Below are 22,278 nucleotides of genomic sequence, written 5' to 3'. Positions count from 1 at the left end.
TCCGTCCGTAAACTTTTACTTTAAATGACATCTCCTCATAAACCACTAAGCCAATTTCATCCAAACTTCACAGGAATGTTCCTTTGGTGGTCACCTTTAAAAATTGTTCAAAGAATTTTAATTCCATGCAAAACTCTGGTTGCCATGGCAACCGAAAGAAAAAACTTTAAATATCTTCTTTTTAAAAAACCATAAGAGCTAGAGCTTAGATATTTGGCATGAAACATCTTCTAGTGAGTGTCTACCAAGTTTGTTCAAATAAAAGCCCTGGGGTCAAAATTGGCCCCGCCACGGGGGGTCATTGATTTTCCCCTATATGCATATAGTAAAAACTTAAAAAATCTTCTTTTAAAGAACTCAAAGAGCTAGAGCTAAGATATTTAGCATGAAACATGTTCTAATGGGTGTCTACCAAGTTTTGTTCAAATAAAAGCCCTGGGGTGAAAATTGGCCCGCCCCGGGGGTCATTGGATTTTCCCTATATGCATTATAGTAAAAACTTAAAAAATCTCCTTTTAAAGAACTCAAAGAGCTAGAGCTTAGATATTTGGCATGAAACATCTTCTAGTGAGTGTCTACCAAGTTTGTTCAAATAAAAGCCCTGGGGTCAAAATTGGCCCCGCCCCGGGGGGTCATTGATTTTCCCTATATGCATATAGTAAAAAACTTAAAAAATCTTCTTTTAAAGAACCCAAAGAGCTAGAGCTAAGATATTTAGCATGAAACATGTTCAAATGGGTGTCTACCAAGTTTGTTCAAATAAAAGCCCTGGGGTGAAAATTGGCCCCGCCCCGGGGGTCATTGATTTTCCCTATATGCATATAGTAAAAAACTTAAAAATCTTCTTTTAAAGAACTCAAAGAGCTAGAGCTTAGATATTTGGCATGAAACATCTTCTAGTGTGTGTCTGCCAAGTTTGTTCAAATAAAAGCCCTGGGGTCAAAATTGGCCCCGCCCCGGGGGTCATTGATTTTCCCTATATGCATATAGTAAAAACTTAAAAAATCTTCTTTTAAAGAACCCAAAGAGCTAGAGCTAAGATATTTAGCATGAAACATGTTCTATTGGGTGTCTACCACGTTTGTTCAAATAAAAGCCATGGGGTGAAAATTGGCCCCGCCCCGGGGGTCATTGATTTTCCCTATATGCATATAGTAAAAACTTAAAAAATCTTCTTTTAAAGAACTCAAAGAGTTATGGCTAAGTTATTGAGCATCAAACATGTTCTAATAGGTGTTTACCAAGTTTGTTCAAATACAAGCCCAGGGGTCAAAATTGGCCCCGAACCGGGGGGTCATTGATTTTCTTTATATGTGTTTAGCAAAACTTTAAATCTTCTTTGAAAAAACCCAAATAGCTAGAGTTTAGATATTAAGCATGAAACATCTTCTAGTAAGTGTCTACAAAGTTTGTTCAAATAAAAGCCCTGGGGTCAAAACTGGCCCGGCCCCAGGGGTGTCATTGTTTTAACTATATGTGTATAGTAAAAACTTTAAAAAAATCTTCTTTTAAAAAGCCCAATGAGCTAGAGCTTAAATGTTTAGCATGAAAACATCTTCTTATGGGTGTCTACCAAGTTTGTGCAAATAAAAGCCCTTGGGTTAAATTGGCTCTGCAACTTTGGGGGGGGGGTGGGGGTTGGGGGGGCCTATATACAGGTGAGCGACCTCAGGGCCATCATGGCCCTCTTGTTATATTTTTATATTAAAACCCTTTAAACTTTGCATGGATTTTTCCGAATTCAAAGGAGAGCTATTAAATTACACAATTTCAGCTTATGATTAAATTTACCTCTTCTTTCTATTATAGGAGCCAGCGTACAACCCTCAGACGGAAGCTATATCTCCTACACTACCACCTGAGGACAACAAAGTTCAGAAAGTTAAAGATGAGTTGTTTACAGAATATCAGCAAGGATAGACAGAGAGATTGCTCTTGTAGAGCAGCCAGATTCAGATGAAGAAGAAAAGAAACAGGTATAGGGGTTTATAGCTGACTTTATGATGGTATATTGGTTTATAACTGATTTTAATGCATGATATAGGGTTTTAATACTTTCTTTTATGATGGTAACATCTGGTTTATGGTGACTTAATGATGTTATAGGGGTTTATGGGCTGATTTATAGCTGACTATAATGGAATAGGGGTTAAAAGCTGACTTTGAAATGGTATATGGGTTGTAAAACTTATTTCAATGATGGTATTGGTAAGGGGTTTAAATAGCTCCCTATGATGGGATAGGGTTTTTGTCAGTAACTTTATGATGATAATAGGGTATATTGCTGACTTAATAGTGATTCATACATGACTATGGTCGTATAGGGGTTTTTAACATTATGTTTGTGAAGGGGCCTACTTTTGACTGTGGTTGTATAGGGTTTTAGTGCTTTGCTCACTCTAAGTTGGTATAGGGGTTTGTAAGTGACTTAATGTTGATAAATTGGTCTTTAGCCTACTTTATGATGTTAAAGGATTTATGGACTTTGTCATTGTAGATATTTTAAGAATTTTAAGTATGGAAAATTTGTTTATATTTTTGTACAATCATAAAAGTCGTCAATTTTTCTTATTTTTGTTACCATAGCAACAAGAAGAAGCAGCAAGTAAGCACAAGGAGTTTGTAGAATCGGAAGAAGTACCAGAAGCAATATCTGTAGACATGAAACATCAGAGTACTGCTCAGATCATATATGCTGAAAACAGAGTAAGTTTCATAGTCTCTTATATAGAAAACAATTTGTATCTAATTTTTATTGATATTTTTGTTTATAGGAACTCCACTGGGGTCCAAAACCTAAAAAAAATATAGATCAGTTGGGGGTATTTAACAAAGAAAGATATGTAAAAGATAATTAAGAAACATACAATGAAATAAATTGAAATTGTATTTTTGTGTTAATCTTAAACCCAATTTTAATGCTACACTTTTCAACTGTAGGTCATTTTTCACAATTAGAAAAATGAAGAGAGCAGATGATCAGAAATTTGGCAAATAAGTTGTCTTTCTAGTCCTACATCAAATGATACATTTATCATAAGAATAAAAAGCCTGGAATATCCAGCAAAATGAGTCCTAACCTTAAATCAATTACAAATGATTGTTTAATATGATGGTTGGAATAGGTGAAATAACATTAGTATGTTCTGTAAAAGGTTTTTTTTCGCTCACCTGTCACAAAGTGACAGGGTGAGCTTTTGTGATCGCTTTTCATCCGGCGTCCGTCTGTCCGTCGTCTGTCCGAGCAAACATTTGATTATTATGAGCTTCATTCCGTAGTTAAATAAAGAACAAAAACTCATAAAATTCAAATTAAGAGCTATTTTTTTGTTTTTATGAGCTTATTTTGCTTATGGACGTTGGTCCAGGTGGTGTTTATGAGCTGATTTGCCTCATAAACATCAAATTTTGGTATGTCCGTCCGTCGGTCCGTAAACTTTTACTTTAAATGACATCCCCTCATAAACCACTAAGCCAATTTCATCCAAACTTCACAGGAATGTTCCTTTGGTAGTCACCTTTAAAAATTGTTCAAAGAATTTAATTCCATGCAGAACTGTGGTTGCCATGGCAACCGCAAGAAAAAACTTAAAATATCTTCTCTTAAAAAACCCAAAGAGCTAGAGCTTAGATATTTGGCATGAAACATCTTCTAATGAGTGTCTACCAAGTTTGTTCAAATTAAAGCCCTGGGGTCAAAATTGGCCCCGCCCCAGGGGGTCTTTGATTTTCCCTATATGCATATAGTAAAAACTTAAAATATCTTCTTTTAAAGAACCCAAAGAGCTAGAGCTAAGATATTTAGCAATAAACATCTTCTAGTGAGTGTCTACCAAGTTTGTTCAAATAAAAGCCCTGGGGTCAAAATTGGCCCCGCCCCAGGGGGTCTTTGATTTTCCTTTTATGCATATAGTAAAAACTTTTAAAGAACCCAAAGAGCTAGAGCTAAGATATTTAGCATGAAACATCTTCTAGTGAGTGTCTACCAAGTTTGTTCAAATAAAAGCCCTGGGGTCAAAATTGGCCCTGCGGCCAGGGGGTCATTGATTTTCCCTATATGCATATAGTAAAAACTTAAAAAATCTTTTTTGAAAAAACCCAAATAGCTAGAGTTTAGATATTAAGCATGAAACATCTTCTAGTGAGTGTCTACCAAGTTTATTCAAATAATTGGCCCCGCCCCTGGGGGTCTTTGATTTTCCCTAAATGCATATAGTAAAAACTTAAAAATCTTCTTTGAAATAACCCAAATAGCTAGAGTTTAGATATTAAGCATGAAACATCTTCTAATGAGTGTCTACAAAGTTTGTTCAAATAAAAGCCCTGGGGTCAAAATTGGCCCTGCCCCAGGGGGTCATTGATTTTCCCTATATGCATATAGTAAAAACTTAAAAAATCTTCTTTTAAAGAACCCAAAGAGCTAGAGCTAAGATATTTAGCATGAAACATGTTTTAATTGGTGTCTACCAAGTTTGTTCAAATAAAAGCCCTGGGGTATAAATTGGCCCCGCCCCGAGGGTTATTGATTTTTCCTTATATGTAAATAGCAAAAACTTAAAAATCTTCTTTGAAAAAACCCAAATAGCTGGAGTTTAGATATTAAACATGAAACATCTTCTAGTGAGTGTCTACAAAGTTTGTTCAAATAAAAGCCCTGGGGTCAAAATTGGCCCCGCCCCAGGTGTGTCATTGGTTTTAACTATATGTGTATAGTAAAAACTTAAAATATCTTCTTTTAAAAAACCCCAATGAGCTAGAGCTTAGATGTTTAGCATGAAACATCTTCTTATGGGTGTCTACCAAGTTTGTTCAAATAAAAGTCCTTGGGTTAAAATTGGCCCTGCCAGGGGGGGGGGGGAAGGAGGGGGTAGATTGTTATTTTTCATTATATGTGTGTAGTAAAAACTTAACATCGTGAAACATCTTCTAATGGGTGTCTTCCAAGTTTGTTCAAATAAAAGCCCTGGGGTTTAAACTGGCCCCGCTCTGGGTGCCTTTATACAGGTGAGCGACCTCAGGGCCATCATGGCCCTCTTGTTTTTAAGTAGTCAAGCAATATTGAACATTGTATTATACTAAGTTATACAGTTCTTACCCTGTCTTACTTTTATACAACATTGTGTATTATTGTATGTCTTGCAAGCTCATTTATTCAATTTTGTTTTGTTGATTAGTGGAAATAAAACAAAGATATGTCTTTGTAAATTAATACAAGTGCTATTTTGTCATTTTTCAGAAAAAAGCTGCGGAAGCCCATAACATTCTATCAAAGATGGGACCTAAAGTGGATCTGGTATGTTTGTGGTTTTATAAACCATCTGTTGCTTAATGTTATAAATCTGGTAGTATCTCAAGTTAACCTGCTTCTCGGAAAAGTTATATATAGATCCTGTTTAAATTGAACAATACTGTAATTGTTTTATTGATTGTTAACATAAATACACTTTTTAAACCAGATGTCCCCCAGACATGTCAGGTTAACAGATGGAGAATATTAACTGTGTTAATACTTATCTGATGTGATAGAATCAATATTTTATGTAATTGTATCAAGATGCTAATCTTGCTTGTGAATTTGCCCTGGTGACCTTTTGGGGTAACGAAAATGCTTATTAAACACAGTTTGTTGTCTTGAATTACAATAAGTTAAAAAAAAAGTAAAAATTTATTCATCTACCCCTTGTAATGCTCAGGGCAAGCACTTGCCTGTGCTGTCACAGTGGTACCACCACAGAACCAGGCCAGCGATGAAAGTTTGGCGAATCTACTCATTTGCCCTCATGTGCTTAAAGAAATTGAAATTGAAGTACAAGGCTGCTGAGGTGGTCTTAATCTGCCAGTAAAGCTTGAAATTTGCCATTTGATCTTCACTGTGTGACTGTGAACTAAGAAACCCTTAAAAAAATTAAAAAATAAGTAAAAAAATTAAATAAATGAATAAAAATATACTAATCCAGAACCACTAGTCCTTCACGGCAGCGGGTTAGAATCCCACCAGGGACTTCAAAATTTTTCATGTGACGATGCTATCCAGCTAGCTTACAAATCATATTTAGTTCTGTGGTTCTACTCAGATGCCTGTTTGTGCCTTAAATTATACTCAGAGGAGCGAATGAGGGTCTTCCTCCACTAGTAAAGCAGGAACGTCTTCATGACCTCTATGGTGTTGGTGTGATATAAAACCCAACTAAAGATAGAGAAAGAAAAAAAAACTAAAAATAGAAAGAAATATAAAGTATTAATTTAGTTTGGTAAATATAATGTAATATTTCTTCTTTTTTTTACAGCCCCTGTACAACCAACCCTCTGATGCTCCTATATACCATGAGAACAAACGAAAGTAAGTTTTTAGCTCGACTATTCAATAAGAATAAGTAGAGCTATTGTAGTCACCCGAGCGTCGGCGTCAGCGTCGGCGTCTGCGTCGGCGTAACCACTTATGTTAAAGTTTTTGTAATAGTTTAAATATTTTCAAAGTCCATTGACATATTATGGCTTTGAAACTTTGCACACTTGTTCACCATCATTACCCCAACCTGTAAACAGGAGGAGGTAACTGTATCAAGCATTTTGACAGAATTATGCCCCTTTTTCGACTTAGAATTTACGTTAAAGTTTTTGTAATAGTTCAAATATTTTCAAAGTCCATTGACATATGGCTTTGAAACTTTGCACACTTGTTCCCCATCATTACCCCAACCTGTAAACAGGAGGAGGTAACTGTATCAAGCATTTTGACAGAATTATGCCCCTTTTTCAACTTAAAATTTACGTTAAAGTTTTTGTAATAGTTCAAATATTTTCAAAGTCCATTGACATATGGCTTTGAAACTTTGCACACTTGTTCACCATCATTACCCCAACCTGTAAACAGGAGGAGGTATCTGTATCAAGCATTTTTTTTACTATCAAGCACTTACAATAGTCGAGCGTTGCTGTCCTACCGACAGCTCTTGTTTATAATATAATAATTATACCATATAAAATTCTTACACCGGAGTGCCGGTACAGACCAGAATAGCTAGCTTGAATATAGCTGTTTACAACTTCATTCATAACAGCAAAATGACATCATTAGCAAGCAATTTATTCATAAAATGTGTGAGGGACTGGCATCATTTAAAAAATGTGACTGGGCGAGTTCGGGCTTATCTAAGATGGAGTGTGATTTTTTTATCACTGGTGTAAACAGTAGTAAATCCTGCCAGATATGCAAGAATTACTAAACTTAATGCCCAAAGAGAATGGACGTAGATTTTATATTATTTTATATTCTTAACTCAACATTTGTGTAATCTAATGTTTTGATACTCCTGATCTAATTTTTGTTTATTTTTCAGTTTTGCATTATTTAAGCCAAGACTGATTCTACACTTCAAGAAAAGACACCAGGCTAGAAAGATTAGGGTTTGTATTCCTTATATTTATGTCCATTTCTAATTATATGCCTGTTGCCTCTTTCAGACTTTTAACATCAAAATCAAAATCTTCTGTAGGCAACTTTGTGGGCAACTGATTTATTTAAATATTCGAAAATGAAACGCAAACACAATATCAAATTACAGTCAAACGTGTATTAAGCGACCGCGCAAGGGAAAGACCCAAAACGGTCGCTTAATGAAACGGTCTCTTAAGACAGTCAGCATGATATAAAAGTCAAAATTTATAAATGATATCTTTCTTATGCGGTAGGATTGTTTTTCAACTTCATTTTTATATAAATGTTGAATAATTAGTACGCTCCGATAATCTAAATGGATGCAAATGTAATAAATAACTTTCTGATATTTATTGACAAAACGGGGTGCAAAATAGTTTTGATCCATTACGTACATGTTTGACATTTTTTCCAGAATTTGTTGACTTCTCCGTTGTTTTTCCTTCTGAAAACCCCATTAGTGAAGATGTTTTCTTTTGTGCATTTTTTCATTTGAAATAAACAAACCACATCTAATTGTTACGATAAATTTAATTGCTGATAAAGTTCAAGGTCAATTCAATGCAGTCTAAATGTCAACAAGCGAAGCGTATACACCATCTCAGTAGGGGCGGAGCGTTGCATTATTTATCCGATATTATTGGATAATACACGTCACGCGTATACTTAACTTCATTTGCATACGCTAAAACGGTTTGGGAAATAGAGTTTTTCACACGTTTATTTGTTGTGTTTTGATTGTTGACACTTGTGACATTACAAAGCGGCGTTCTCTAAAAACACAATTACTTGACAGGTAAAAGTGGTCGTTTAATGAAAAGCTTTATCTCAATTAGTCTCTAAAAACACAATTACTTGACAGGTAAAAGTGGTCGTTTAATGAAAAGCTTTATCTCAATTAGGTGACTAATTAGCGGTCGCTGGTCGCGTTGAGCAAAAGTCGCTTAATACATTAAAGATATAGAGAGAAAATGATCGGGGGGAATTTAAAGTGGTCGTTTAAGACAAAAGTCGCTTAATACACGTGGTCGCATGGGCAAGTTAGACTGTACTAATAATTCTTTTAAAAAGTCTACGTGAAAAGAAACTTCATCACATATACACACAGATGAAAAACTTTTGAATTTACAAAAAACTATTTGTTGGATAAGTTGGCCGCGAGACAAGACAGATTTGACCATGTCGAGTCTTGTTAGAAAAAATTCCGACAACCGAAGAGAGGCAGTATTTTCTACAAACTGTACACAACTGTACACAACTCGACAAAACTGTACACAACTGTACACAAATAAAAATTGCGTAATTGACTTCATTTTTAACATTTCTATTGTTTTTGTACTTCTAATATTAACGGCAACCTACATGTATATACCACTGGTAACATACTACCGCAAGCATCGGTACCATTAACGACGAACAATAAAACCACTCACCAATGATTAGACCAAGAGATGAATGGTTCCACAATTCGAGTTAATGTTAAACAGCAACAGCAAAGGCTGTACAATGCAAGGCAAGGCAATGCAAGGAAAGAAAGCAAGGCTAGTTAGGAATTGCCAAGTAGTAAGGGCAAAACCTATTAACGAGTCAACACAATTACTGTTAGACCGTATAATAATTAGAAAGTACTGGGTGAGCATTTAAAATTTAACCTACAAGGTCAAGGTTCCTATCTTTAGGCGATTAGACCAGCCCAAAAACAAGGTGACCCTAACCAGCTAAAATATTCAAAAATCATGAATTGCGAATATATTAAATTGCGAGGCCCGCCTACCCCTCGATCGACAGAATTTTTCCGCTTTAGAGCGACAAAGAATTAATTGATTCAATGGCCCAATGTGGCCAACAGTGATTAAACTCATCATCAATTACAATCACATTACTATATGTGTCCAAGGAAAATATAATATGGAGAATGTTATTTCAGTTTAAAATGTCAACAATGTTCATCAAAATCTCTGACATGAAGAGTTAGCAATAATTATAGCAACAACAGTTTATACCACTAACACCGCGCTACAAGTCCTGCACTTCCGAATTTACAGTGATCTTTAACACATATCTGACACGTTTTATTTTAACCATATTTAACACATTATTTTTCTAACTAACTTCACATGTCAATAATATCCTTGTGTGTATTTGGGGCTCCATAGTCTTAGATGTAGTGGTATTTTCTCCCATAATTATTTTCCTTGGAAGTCCACAAAAACATGTCTATAACAACAGCCTGCAAAGTATAAAAAGTCACAGCAGTATCTACATCCAAATGAACAATGACAAACACACGCTTATATACAATTTACCAAAATATGTTTAACCTGTGACGTCACCTTTATGTTCGAAATCATAACTCATAAAATGACAGTTATTTATAATTAAGCAAATGGGGTGTGGCGGGTGGGTAAATTCTTTAAAACCAGTCAATCTGTACTGCAGACGTGTAAAGAGTGAGTTTCTGCACGAGTTTTGCCTTATATATACCATACCGGGTACACGTTATGCTCGAATAAGAAAAACTATCGAGCGTAACCAGATAAATTGTTTATCAACAAAATATAGCAGAGCATTTATAAAGCTGACGGGGCAGTATAGCAGATGACTAATATTTACAGCAGGACGACTTATATTTACAGCAGACGATGTTTTCTAAATAAAATAAATGAAATTATTTTAATATTAAAATAATTTATATTATTGAATTCATTCACTAATTCATTATAACTTCATGCATATTTTACAAGACAGTGATGAAATATTTTCACATTCAAAATTTTGGTAGAATTTTAGTATGTTTTTTTTTTGGGGGGGGGGGGATTATGCAGTTGGGACTGGGTCCTTAAATTCATCATTGATAAAAACACTGAGCATAACATTTACATTGTAATTGATAATTGATTTATAGACTGGTTAGCCTAATAGAAGAAGGGATTTGGGGGATGCATATAGATTTGCCCTGGTAAAAAAACTGACAAATCAGTTAAATGTGGGGGCATCTGTGTCCTATAAAAACATTTTTAGTTGTTTTATTAATTATATTTACACAGTCTTGGAATCAATGTGTTATTCTTATCTTTCTCTGAATAAACATATTTTATTTACAGGAGAGATATCTTACACAAAGGTATGATCAGCTCATGCAAGCCTGGGTGAAGAAAGTTGAAAAATGGGAAAACAACCCAAAGAGAAAGTGAGTTTTTGTTTTTATTGTTTTCTCCAGAAAATCAATTTTGATAACTGATCGGTTTGTACGACTTTGTATAGTTGTTTTGATGGTTTCTTTCTTTATATCGATAACTGTCTTTTACAATTTTCATTTCTTTTTCTTTCTTTGAATTGTAAATCAACAACTTTGATTTTGTATAGACTAACTCCGGAATAAGAATATTTGTGTTTTTTTTCTCAGATAATCTGTAGGTACAAACAAACTTTTAAAGTTACAGCTTTGAAATTAAGCACAACAGGTTAACTAATCTATTGTGAAGGGAAGTGCACCGTGAAGCTGTCATGGTAAATAGTTGTTTATACTTAAGGATTAGCTGGGAAAGACTGACATTTGCCCAGTTCCGGATAACATCTATTGTGAATCAAATGAAAAGATGTATGAAATATAACAAACTGTATATCTTGTAATATATGAAATATTTTTCCCTATATATTATCTTCAGAGCAAAAGATGCTAAATTGAGAGAATATTTTGAGAAGATTTTCCCGGAACTGAAGAAAGCCAGAGATGACAAAGAAAGATTGAGCAGGTATGTTTATGATTATAGTTGTTATAAACCTATAGTACTGAAACTGAAACAATAATCTTTTTGTCATAAGCATAGAGCCAGGCCAGCCATTCAGTTTTTCCCTGACACTAATATGTAAAAAGCTGTTAATATCTGTGTCCTAAATGTACATAATTAGATTTTTTGAATTATAAAAAATACTACTTTCAAATTACCTGTATTAGCAAAAAATATTTGTATATTTCTTTAAAAGCAACTGGCTAAGGCACAAAATCATTGTTAACCTTTTCCCTTATATAAGCGTGTTTCGACGGCTTTTTGTCCCCCCCTTTTTGAGGCCTCAAACAGTTAAAAAATGCCCTATTTAGGCCCCAAACACTGTCTTTTGTTTGAGAAATGTTGTTAAAAAAAGTGACCATTTTTTCGGCGCCGTCCCCCATCCAAATATAACATCAGGGGGTTGCCAGAAGGGGGATGTGCCCCCTTCTGTTTGGGGGGTTTGAAGGGGGGGGCGGAGTCCCCCTCATCGCCAAGAAAATTTTGGACTTGTGAGAGGCTTAAAATGACCCCAGGTCGATCATAAGGTAACGTGTAACCAACGCTGAAAAGCCTTTGACTCTATCTCAATCCCTTGAGAAGTTGCAGCACTTTGAAATAAATTTTGATGGAAAAAATCGAGGCAAAAAAGTGATTTTTGGCAATTTTGAGATGTCCCCTCGTTGCCATGGTAACAGGAAATTAAAGACTGAGCATGTCGTTACAAAAGCAATGGTCCAGTCAACATTTGTGCCAAGTTTGATTAGTATTGCAGCATTTTTCATAGTTTCATAGCAGTTTGAACTTGTAACAGGAGGCTTTTCAGTGAAAATGGCCATTTTTCACAATATGCTCATGGGGGAAAGGGTTAAACACTGAAAACCCAATTTTAATATTCAGCCTAAAATTTTTCCGAGAAATCTTATTTTATATTCATACAGTATTGATGTGTGTTAAAAAGCAGAGACATTTTATGTTACAACTTTCGAGAACCAGCCATAAGGTTATAGAAACAACATCATTATTTAACATTTCCGAATTTCATAAAAAAACTTTACACTTAAATGGGCCTGTAACTTATGTCTGGTTGCTTAGCTCATTAAGGAGAGGATCTGATTAGTAATCCGGGGCCACTGGTTCGATCGTAGGTGTAGGTGAAATTTCTCAGTCACAGTTAATCTCAGACATGGAATCTAATAGTCATTTGTTTCTCACTGCTGATTCAGAAACCATGTAGGACTAGTAGTCTGTCAGTTGCAGAGAAATTATGAATTCTATGGTTAGTTATCCAGTAAAGCTGGTTAGGTCGAACAACAGCCAAGTTTTGGCCAAAATCATGTATTAAAATCAGTGTTAAAATGAGAAAAGCAAACAAAGTTATGTAATGTATATTGTAGAGGTGGTACCCGCACTGGCATGCCAGTATATGCTAGGAGTGAAGCAGAGCTTGAACAGATTATGGATGGTATTCATGAACAAGAGGTAAATAAAATCTTAAACTATTTCTATATTCTTTAGCACATGGACCTTAGCTCTCAACATGCTCTATTTATGTAATGGATCTGTCCAGCTTTGAATATGAAACAGTCCATACAAAGTTCAAGGGAATTCAATATCAAAATACGAAAACTGAGCTGCCAACAGTATAGAGCCTGGTCTGAATACACAGATGTGCAGGTTGGCCTGGTTCTATACTGGTGGCAAAGACTGATCATTTTCGGTTCCAGCAGGTTTAAGGGTTGATATGTTGTTCCCATTTTGATATAGATACCCATTTGTTTTTGGACAAAAAGAAAGGACAAGCATCTGACTTTTTTGTTTTTATATGAATTGGAACCATTTGTGAATACGAGAGTTGTTTATTAAGTAATAGGACTGTGGCTGTAATGTTCACATCTTTTAATTTGCATACAATATTTTACAAGAGAGAAATATCAAAATATTTTCATCTTTATACAGTGAAGAATCAAAACAATATGTTGATAAATAACAATTCTGCAAAAATTACAAATAACAAGGGATATGACTGTTGTCCAATGCATGCTTACATTACAAGAAATAATACCTTATTTGGTCAGAATTGAATGTGTGCAGATTTGTCAGCCTGCTTGATGTTTACCACCAATCCTTCTGTAGCTCTTTTGAAAAAGTTGTTGCTAATATAATTACAATTTCCTACTTCCTCCCTTACCCTTTCCTGTTTGTGATCTTTAACTTTACCGTCTTTGAATTGCTTCCGCTGACTGAAAATAAGTGAGCTGCTGGCCCATGTATTTAGTTATGATTTTATCTTCTAAAACTTATCTGTTCTGGATACATTACATAAAATTTATCCCATTTTAAATTACATAAAATTTATCATGTGATAAATTACATAAAATTATTCTTGTAATGAATTACATGAAATTTATCCTATGAGAAATTACATAAAATCTGTCTTTGTGATTACATAAAATTATTGTGGTAAATTATATGAAATATATCCTGTGATGAAGTACATAAAATTTATCCTGTAATTAATTACATAAAACTTATCCTGTGATGAAGTACATAAAATTTATCCTGTAATTAATTACATAAAACTTATCCTGTGATAAATAACATCAAATTTATCATGTGTTAAATTACATAAAATTATCTGGTGATAAATTACACAAAAATTTCCTGTGATAAATTACATAAAATTTATCTTGTAATTAATTGCATTAAATTCATCATGTGATAAATAACCTAAAAAAATTACCGTATAAGTGGTTTTTTCTGCGGTGACTTTATTTCTGCGTTTTCTGCGGTCAGTTTCAGCACCGCAGAAATAAAAACCGCAGAATATTTCTCCATGTTTTGTTTTTCTAACGATATATGTCCTACATTATGACTTGTTTCCTCTAAAGTATTTACGACTAACGGATTAATTAATTAATTATAACGGTTAGCGGGTCATCGAGTTATATAAAATTGCTTTCGGTTAAGTATGTAATATGTGCTTGTAAGGAGGTACCTATTGTTATTTACCGGTATGCCAATTTATGAACAAAGAAATTTAAACATCATAGTGTTTGCCTGTACGCTAGAAGGTTTGTTTACCACTAAATCATTAAAACCATTTAAACCCTTATACTGCTAAATAATCGTCGTATACATTAATTGTTGTCTGATTTACAATAAACTTCTATTAATTTTATAAAATTAAAGATACTACCGGGGTATATTTTTCACACGTCATTTCACGCTGATCAAAATATGCATACTGTCTTTTGTTGCACATTATATTTGTTTGCAAGCAAACAATATAATTGTTTTTAATTACTTTATAGTTTTGCGGTGACGACGGTAAACAAAATTTTAATGCGAATGTGTACATGCAAATAAAATAGGTAGAGCAATGTGACTTTGATAAGATGAGCCGCATAATTTAAATCACGTTTTGTCCAAAGAATGTTCCGCAGAAATAAAGTCCGCAGAAATAAAAACCTGCCAAAATTTGGAAAAACCGCAGAATTTGGAGCCCGCAGAAAAAAACACTTATACGGTATATTGTAATAAATGACATAAAATTTATCCTGTGGTTAATTACATAAATTTATCCTATGAAAAATTACATAAAATTCCTATATGATAAATTACATAATATTTATCCTGAGATAAATTACATAAAATGTATCCTGTGGTTTATTACATAAAAATTTATCTTGTAAATTACATAAAATTTCTGTGATAAATTACATAAAATTTATCTTTTATAACTTACATAAAATTATCTTGTGATAAATTACATAAAATTTATCTTATATTATGACAGGAAGAAGATAGGAAGATGAGGAATCTAGCTGTTATACCTCCGATGATGTTAGACGCTCGACAACGTAGCCTCAAGTTTGTCAACAAGAATGGACTGATCACAGACTGTATGGAGGAATACAAGGAAAGGAAATACATCAATGTGTGGACGGCACAGGAGAAACAAATCTTTAAAGAGAAATATCTACAACACCCGAAAAACTTCGGACTTATTGCATCGTTCCTTGAGAAAAAGGTAAATTTTGTGACTGAACCCTGAATTATATTTGATGGTCATCTTTGACAATTTAACAGTTTATACTATTGAAGATTTGAAGCACATCACTTTGATTAGTTCTAAACTTTTCATGCTTCCATTGTTAGAATTTAGCATTTTGCAATGTACACTTTAGTTACGCTGCATAGCTTTACAAACCTTGATTATACATGTTTTACATGGTATTGAATTAAGAACCATTTATAATTATTTGTTATATTTTAGAACACCATGGATTGTGTGGAGTATTACTACAGATCAAAGAAGAGTGAAAACTACAAACAAATGTTGAGAAAACAAACAGTAAAGAAGAAGAGACAGCAACAGAAAGCACAGGTGAAAATATATCCCATAATTGCTGATCAGTTATACGGCTTAGTGATTTGAATTCAGGGTTCTAAGCATAATTTTTACTTTGCAAAAATAGTGTCATAGTCTTACATGATGTTGAATTTTCTGTAAAATGTTTTCTGTACTGACTGTGTTTTTAGCTAAAATATTCATAGAATTGTAGGAGTATCCTAGTCACCCATTGTGAGATGTAACCATTGCTTAGGATTTAGTCCTTTTCATCTCTCATTAGCCATGGGAAATAAGGTACATCTGTATTCACTTGAAACATATCATATATTTTTCGTTAATGCAAATGAGGAACATAATCGAAGACCCAAAACTCTAGCTTGGATTTTGACTGAATTGTTTCCCGTTGTGAAGTTTGAAAATTGTTAGTAAAGATTTTTTTGTGCAAACTTCTTCAATCACAGATAATTTCATGCTTATCTATGGTAGAGAAATTTTTTTACTAAGACCCATAACTCTATCTTAAAATTGTACTACAGTATTGAAATTGTGCATAATTTTTGCCCTTTTTAGACTAAGAAAATTAAGCTTGATTACTTTTGATGGTCATATAGTGTGTTGTTTCTGTGATCACTGATGTTAAATGATCCAGTCAAAATCTCTTGTAACTTTTTTTTCTTTCATTTCATATATAATATGTCATATGTATAGAACAACTTAGAGATATAAGAACTGAGTTTTTCATTTACTATTACAGCCACAAGCTGTGATACCGAAGGATGAAGGACTAGAATCAATGCCGTCATCATCTGACCTAGCGTCACAGTCTGGAACTTCAGCTGGAGAGGAAACTGTTAACATGTATGTATTTTTATTATATACTTATTATAAAAATAGACCGCCTCCGTGGTCGAGGGGTTAGAGTCGATGACTTCTAATCCAGGTACCTCTCTGGCGTGGGTTCGATCCCCGGGAGATGCTTTGGTAGTTTAGCGCGGAGGAAGGTTGTCTAGTACTGGTGTAACTCTCCAGGAACGATGGTTAGGAAACTACCCGCCTATATGACTGAAATACTGTTGAAAAAGGCGTAAAATGAAAGAAACAAACAAACAATTATAAAAATATTGAGAAATATTGATGAAATAATATGCATATTTTCATTTTCTGTATTTTTACTGTAAAAATTTATTTTTTCATTGCAGTGAAATATATTTGCCATATTTTCACTGATGTCTTGCAACACTACTTTCTTCTAAATTCAGCCTATACACACACTTTTATGAGAAGTCTTTTAAATTGTAATGCCGAAAAAAAAGAAAAAAAAATGTATGTAATAAACAGATCTTGTGGTATGAAAATTATCATATGTCACTCTTTGCTACTGCTACTTATATAATATTTATTTTCATACAACTGGATAAAAAGCTTGTTCAAGTTTTTTCTATAAATATTTATAGAAAAAAACTTGAATATCCTATATGTATTGAATATTAAATGTCATATTTTTTGATTTCAACTGTATCTTTCAACTGATATTCTTTCTATAAATTGAGCAAACATGAGTTTTCTTATTGTTTTGATATTACCTTTAGGCCATGTTAGATGTTAATTACCTGAAAAAAGTAGCTTTTTATATGGAATTATTTGTAATGAATGTCACATTATATAAACGGTGTAGTATTTTGACTTCCATACAAAACACTAAATCACTATAACTTTACTTATTTTCAAAAAAGCAACAGAAGCAAAAGATTGTTCAGGTAATTGGCCAATGAGAAACTCTTTTGAAACTATAATAGGACAGCATATGTAAAAAGCTTTTTGGAAATAAAAATAAAAGCATTTCTATGGCATAATGGGTCTTTAAAGTAGTGAAGAAATTACAGACAGAAATCGTTTCTTTTGAAATATGTGTCATTCTTAACTTGACATATATCTGTCCATATATATTTGCACTAATTGATGGATTGGACGTTTAGACTTGTTAACATGTGTTATTTTCAAACTCATTGTCTTTCACTGATGTAGGCCTGTGTCAGAACCTATTGAAGGCCTGTAAATCTCTTTGTCAGTGTGACTGAAATAATGCAAAGACTGTAACTTGAGGCCTTCCAATACAGCTGAATTTTCATAATGCATGTATTACTAAAATACCAGAGCAACATAAAGAAAGATGTGAAATTTCAAACTATTTTTAGAACCATAGGTGTTTTAGTATACAGTACATTTCATTATCTTTAAAGGTAGACCACCCCAAATAAATTTGGCAAAGTTTGTTCGAAGACGGTTAGTGATGCCTTCGAAATCGGCAACAATGTTTTTACAATGTTTAAATAAAGTTGTTATAATGTTGTTTGTATGGTCATTTTAGTGTAACAACATCGGCGAGCAGTGAGGCTCAGTCACGACCGGAATCTACCGTAACAACGAGCGGCAAGGATAAAGATGATGATGATAAAGAAATCGATGATTCGTCAGATGATAACGACCCAGTTAAAGGTGCTGATGGTGAAGGTATGCATATTCATTAGCTAGGCTCCTCCTCTTTTCTTTAATAGTCCAATTCCAGGTTAATAGATACTTATAGTTCTTTCTTTTTTATCAGAGATATGAAAATACAGCTTTGATCAAAATTATAATGTTATTTAAAAAAATGATTGAAAACATTATTTTGAATGGCATTAACTGAAAATTTTGTTTGATTTATCAAAATTAAAACTGTTATGTGAGCCATGATAAACTAAATGTTGGAAGAATGGATTTTTAAAATGAATTTAGATCCAATTAAGGGGCCATCTAGGCAGAGTGCTTAGTTATTGTGCCTCTCACTGCTGTGGGTTCGAATCCATTCAGGGACTTTGATTCTTTCTTTTGATTCTTTCATGTAGTTGTACCTCAGTGGAGTTCCTTTAGGGGCATTGTCATAAAGGGACCAATACAGCTAAAAAAACGGGAAAAAAAACCTGTAAACAATGTTTACTGAAGAAATGGAAATGAATAAACACCAAACACTTAGCATCTTTAATTTGAAGGCTTATAGATATATGTAGATGCAATTATATCGACCTACATTTGATTATTATTTTACAGGTGGGGTACATCCATGTGCTATATGTAAAACTCAACTGGAGCATTTTGGGTTGAGTCGACCTCTAACCACAAAGAACTGTGAGTTATATGGTATCATACAGTCTGACCTGACCCCTGAAATGAGAGTGTGCAGTAACTGTTGGTGTAAATCTGTACGCAGGAGGTATACACAGTAAGTATATAACTGTACTTTCCTAATATAAAACTGTACACAGGTATACAAAGTAGGGGTGTCATGGTTAGAAACAATGCTAGCCATTTAAATGGTGACCTAATAACTGTGTTTTACAATTAACTGACTGTGCTAATAAAATTCTTAAGATTTTCAACATTAACTTTGTTTCTTTATGACAAGATATGACATTTTGTTTGTATTCTGTTGTATTCAAAATGATTACGATACTTATCCAGTACCAGTTATTGAAGTTTCTAACTGGTTTTTACGTAAAAACCAACCATACACGTTTATACAGATAATATGACACTTGCACACTTACAAAGTGGTTGTAAATAATCTAATGGCCAAGATTTTTAAAAGTCACATTCAGGAAATGACTGATTTGCTACGATATTGGTCCATGTTAGAATTTTTTTGTCGAGAAAGCATTACAATAAGACTACCTTAATACATAACTTGCCGTATATTAATTTTAGATGCCCTGTACCATCATGTAAAACTCCAAAAAGAAAAGTAAAGAGGTTGAGACCACTTCCAACAAAGTGGGCAGAATTAGAGCCAGAAATAAAAGAGCCAATCATGAAGGAACTACGTAAGTATACAGTATTTATCTCATGTCTGAATTTAAACAATAATTGGATTATTTCTATTTCACAAAATTGTTTAGCACTGTATAAATTAATAAAGGGTTTTTATTTTTGTGAATCTATATCTTGATAAATGTCTATAGCTGGTCAGTTCTTCTATAATAAGGCAATGGTTTTTGGAGGCAACTGGAACCGAGTTGTTAAGGTTGTTGACTTCAAATCACTTGCCCCTCACCTATGGGTTCAAATCCCAACAGGGACTTTGGATTCTTTCTTTGTGAGGAAGCGGTATCAAGTTGCTTACAGAATGTTGGTGGTTCGTTCTACTCAGGTAACCGTTGATGCCTGAAAAAATGCATGGAAGTGCATGCATGGAAGTGCATATTCAAATATTTGAAATGGAGTTTATATGAAGTGTAAAAGCATATAACAAAAAAAGTTTTTGTGAATAAGGAAGTGAATTGTTATCCCTTTAATAGTAGTTTAAAGTTAGCCAAACAAATTTGACATAACTATAACTTTTGAGGCTATGCATCTCTTAGCTCCAGCAGGTGAGGTGGTTTTGGCCCCTAGTGTTGCTTTGAAGCTTGTAACACCCGAGGTTATCAAAATCATCTTTGTCGTTTCAACGCCATATGACCTATACTGTGTTGGTGCACCGTTAAATGAAACTATCTAACAACTGTTAGCTTCTCAACTATTAGTATGTTAATAATAATATACATTTCCCTTTAATTGAATAATGGACTCTTCCAAATTAAAAGCAGGGCAATTCCACTACAAAGTTTAAAGGGGTGTAAATGGTTAATTTTGTAAACATTTTAATATCTTACAGAGATAACAGATGAGACTATGAAGTGCTGCTCGGCGTGCTTCAACAGGATTGCGCGCAAGATGGAATCCAAACCACCAGTATCGGAACCTTTACCAGCCTCCTCGGAGCCAACATCAGAATCTAAACCTGAAAAACCAGAGTCTCAGTCGGCAGAATGTAAGTTGAGCCCGAACAGTATTAGTGGCCATTTTGAATGGACGAGGCCAGTACATTTATAAAATAGGTTATAGCATATGAAAATAAGACATCATCAGATTGTCATAGGTATTCTTTGCATTAGGAAAGAACTGTCATTATTGTCAAATATCTGGCAAATATCTGTATTACTTTAGTATCTTAATACAAGAAAAGTCATGTTTTATCATTTAGAACACAATGATTTGAGCCGCGTCACGACAACCAGCATGGATCCAGACCAACCTGCGCATCCGCACAGTCTAATCAGGATCCATGCTGTCGCTTACTAACTCTATTACAAGTAGAGAAACTGATAGCGAACAGCATTGATCCTGACCAGACTGCGCTGATGCTGGTCGCAAACCCACTATGTTGGTTTTGTGTGACGTGATTTATTACTATTTTTTTTCCACTTTCTTTGTGACCCCTTGATATTAAACCGTACCAAAGTGTATTTACTATTATGATCGGTATATTTCAAAAAAATATATTGTTGGTATTAATGATATGTATAATGATAAACATGATTTTATATTTTTAGCACAAGAATCTGGGGACTCTGTAAAATGGACAGATGCAGAAATAGACTTAGCAAAGAAAGGTACATATTTTGCATTGATAATCATTTATGATAAAGTATTATTATGCCCCCATTTTGAAAAAAAGGGGGTATATTGCTTTGCACTTGTCGGTCCGTCGGTCCGTCGGTCCGTCGGTCCGTAGACCAAATGGTTTCCGAGTGATAACTAAAGAACCCTTAGGCCTAGGAACTTCAAACTTGGTATGGTGATTGGTCATGACCAGTAGATGACCCCTATTGATTTTGGGGTCAAGGGGTCAAAGGTCAAGGTCACATTGACCTTGAAAGCAAAAACGGTTTCCGATCAATAACTAAAGAACCTTAAGGCCTAGGAACTTCAAACTTGGTATGGTGATTGGTCATGATCAGTAGATGACCCCTATTGATTTTGGGGTCAAGGGGTCAAAGGTCAAGGTCACATTGAACTTGAAAGCAAAAACGGTTTCCGATCAATAACTAAAGAACCTTAAGGCCTAGGAACTTCAAACTTGGTATGGTGATTGGTCATGACCAGTAGATGACCCCTATTGATTTTGGAGTCAAGGGGTCAAAGGTCAAGGTCACATTGACCTTGAAAGAAGCAAAAACAGTTTCCGATCAATAACTAAAGAACCTTAAGGCTTAGGAACTTCAAACTTGGTATGGTGAGTGTCATGACCAGTTGATGACCCCTATTGATTTTGGGGTCAAGGGGTCAAAGGTCAAGGTCACATTGACCTTAAAAGCAAAAACGGTTTCCGATCAATAACTAAAGAACCTTAAGGCCTAGGAACTTCAAACTTGGTATGGTGATTGGTCATGATCAGTAGATGACCCCTATTGATTTTGGGGTCAAGGGGTCAAAGGTCAAGGTCACATTGCCCTTGTAAGCAAAAATGGTTTCTGATCAATAACTAAAGAACCTTAAGGCCTAGGAACTTCAAACTTGGTATGGTGATTGGTCATGATCAGTAGATGACCCCTATTGATTTTGGGGTCAAGGGGTCAAAGGTCAAGGTCACATTGACCTTGTAGGTAAAAACGGTTTCCGATCAATACCTAAAGAACCTTAAGGCTTAGGAACATCAAACTTGGTATGGTGATTGGTCATGATCAGTAGATGACCCCTATTGATTTTGGGGTCAAGGGGTCAAAGGTCAAGGTCACATTGACCTTGTAGGTAAAAACGGTTTCTGATCAATAACTAAAGAACCTTAAGGCCTAGGAACTTCAAACTTGATATGGTGATTGGTCATGATCAGTAGATGACCCGTATAGATTTTGGGGTCA

General features: G+C 34.4%; 1 protein-coding gene across 1 annotated transcript in view; it reads left to right on the top strand.

Annotated features, from left to right (window-relative positions):
* The window catches only part of LOC132735266 (nuclear receptor corepressor 1-like), a 69,945-nt gene that overhangs the window by 21,515 nt on the left and 26,152 nt on the right, over window positions 1–22,278 (top strand). Inside the window, 17 exon segments of the mRNA XM_060722204.1 lie at window positions 1,810–1,899; window positions 1,902–1,976; window positions 2,587–2,706; window positions 5,237–5,293; window positions 6,288–6,340; window positions 7,341–7,407; window positions 10,543–10,628; window positions 11,107–11,193; window positions 12,606–12,690; window positions 15,008–15,241; window positions 15,488–15,598; window positions 16,320–16,423; window positions 17,934–18,076; window positions 18,653–18,824; window positions 19,307–19,422; window positions 20,253–20,408; window positions 20,971–21,030. Coding sequence (XP_060578187.1) covers window positions 1,810–1,899; window positions 1,902–1,976; window positions 2,587–2,706; window positions 5,237–5,293; window positions 6,288–6,340; window positions 7,341–7,407; window positions 10,543–10,628; window positions 11,107–11,193; window positions 12,606–12,690; window positions 15,008–15,241; window positions 15,488–15,598; window positions 16,320–16,423; window positions 17,934–18,076; window positions 18,653–18,824; window positions 19,307–19,422; window positions 20,253–20,408; window positions 20,971–21,030 — 1,816 coding nt within the window.

The sequence above is a fragment of the Ruditapes philippinarum genome, unplaced genomic scaffold, assembly GCF_026571515.1.
Source record: "Ruditapes philippinarum isolate M1 unplaced genomic scaffold, ASM2657151v2 ctg295_1_1_1_1, whole genome shotgun sequence".
Taxonomy (NCBI): domain Eukaryota; kingdom Metazoa; phylum Mollusca; class Bivalvia; order Venerida; family Veneridae; genus Ruditapes; species Ruditapes philippinarum.
This window is presented reverse-complemented; position numbering and strand designations above follow the sequence as displayed.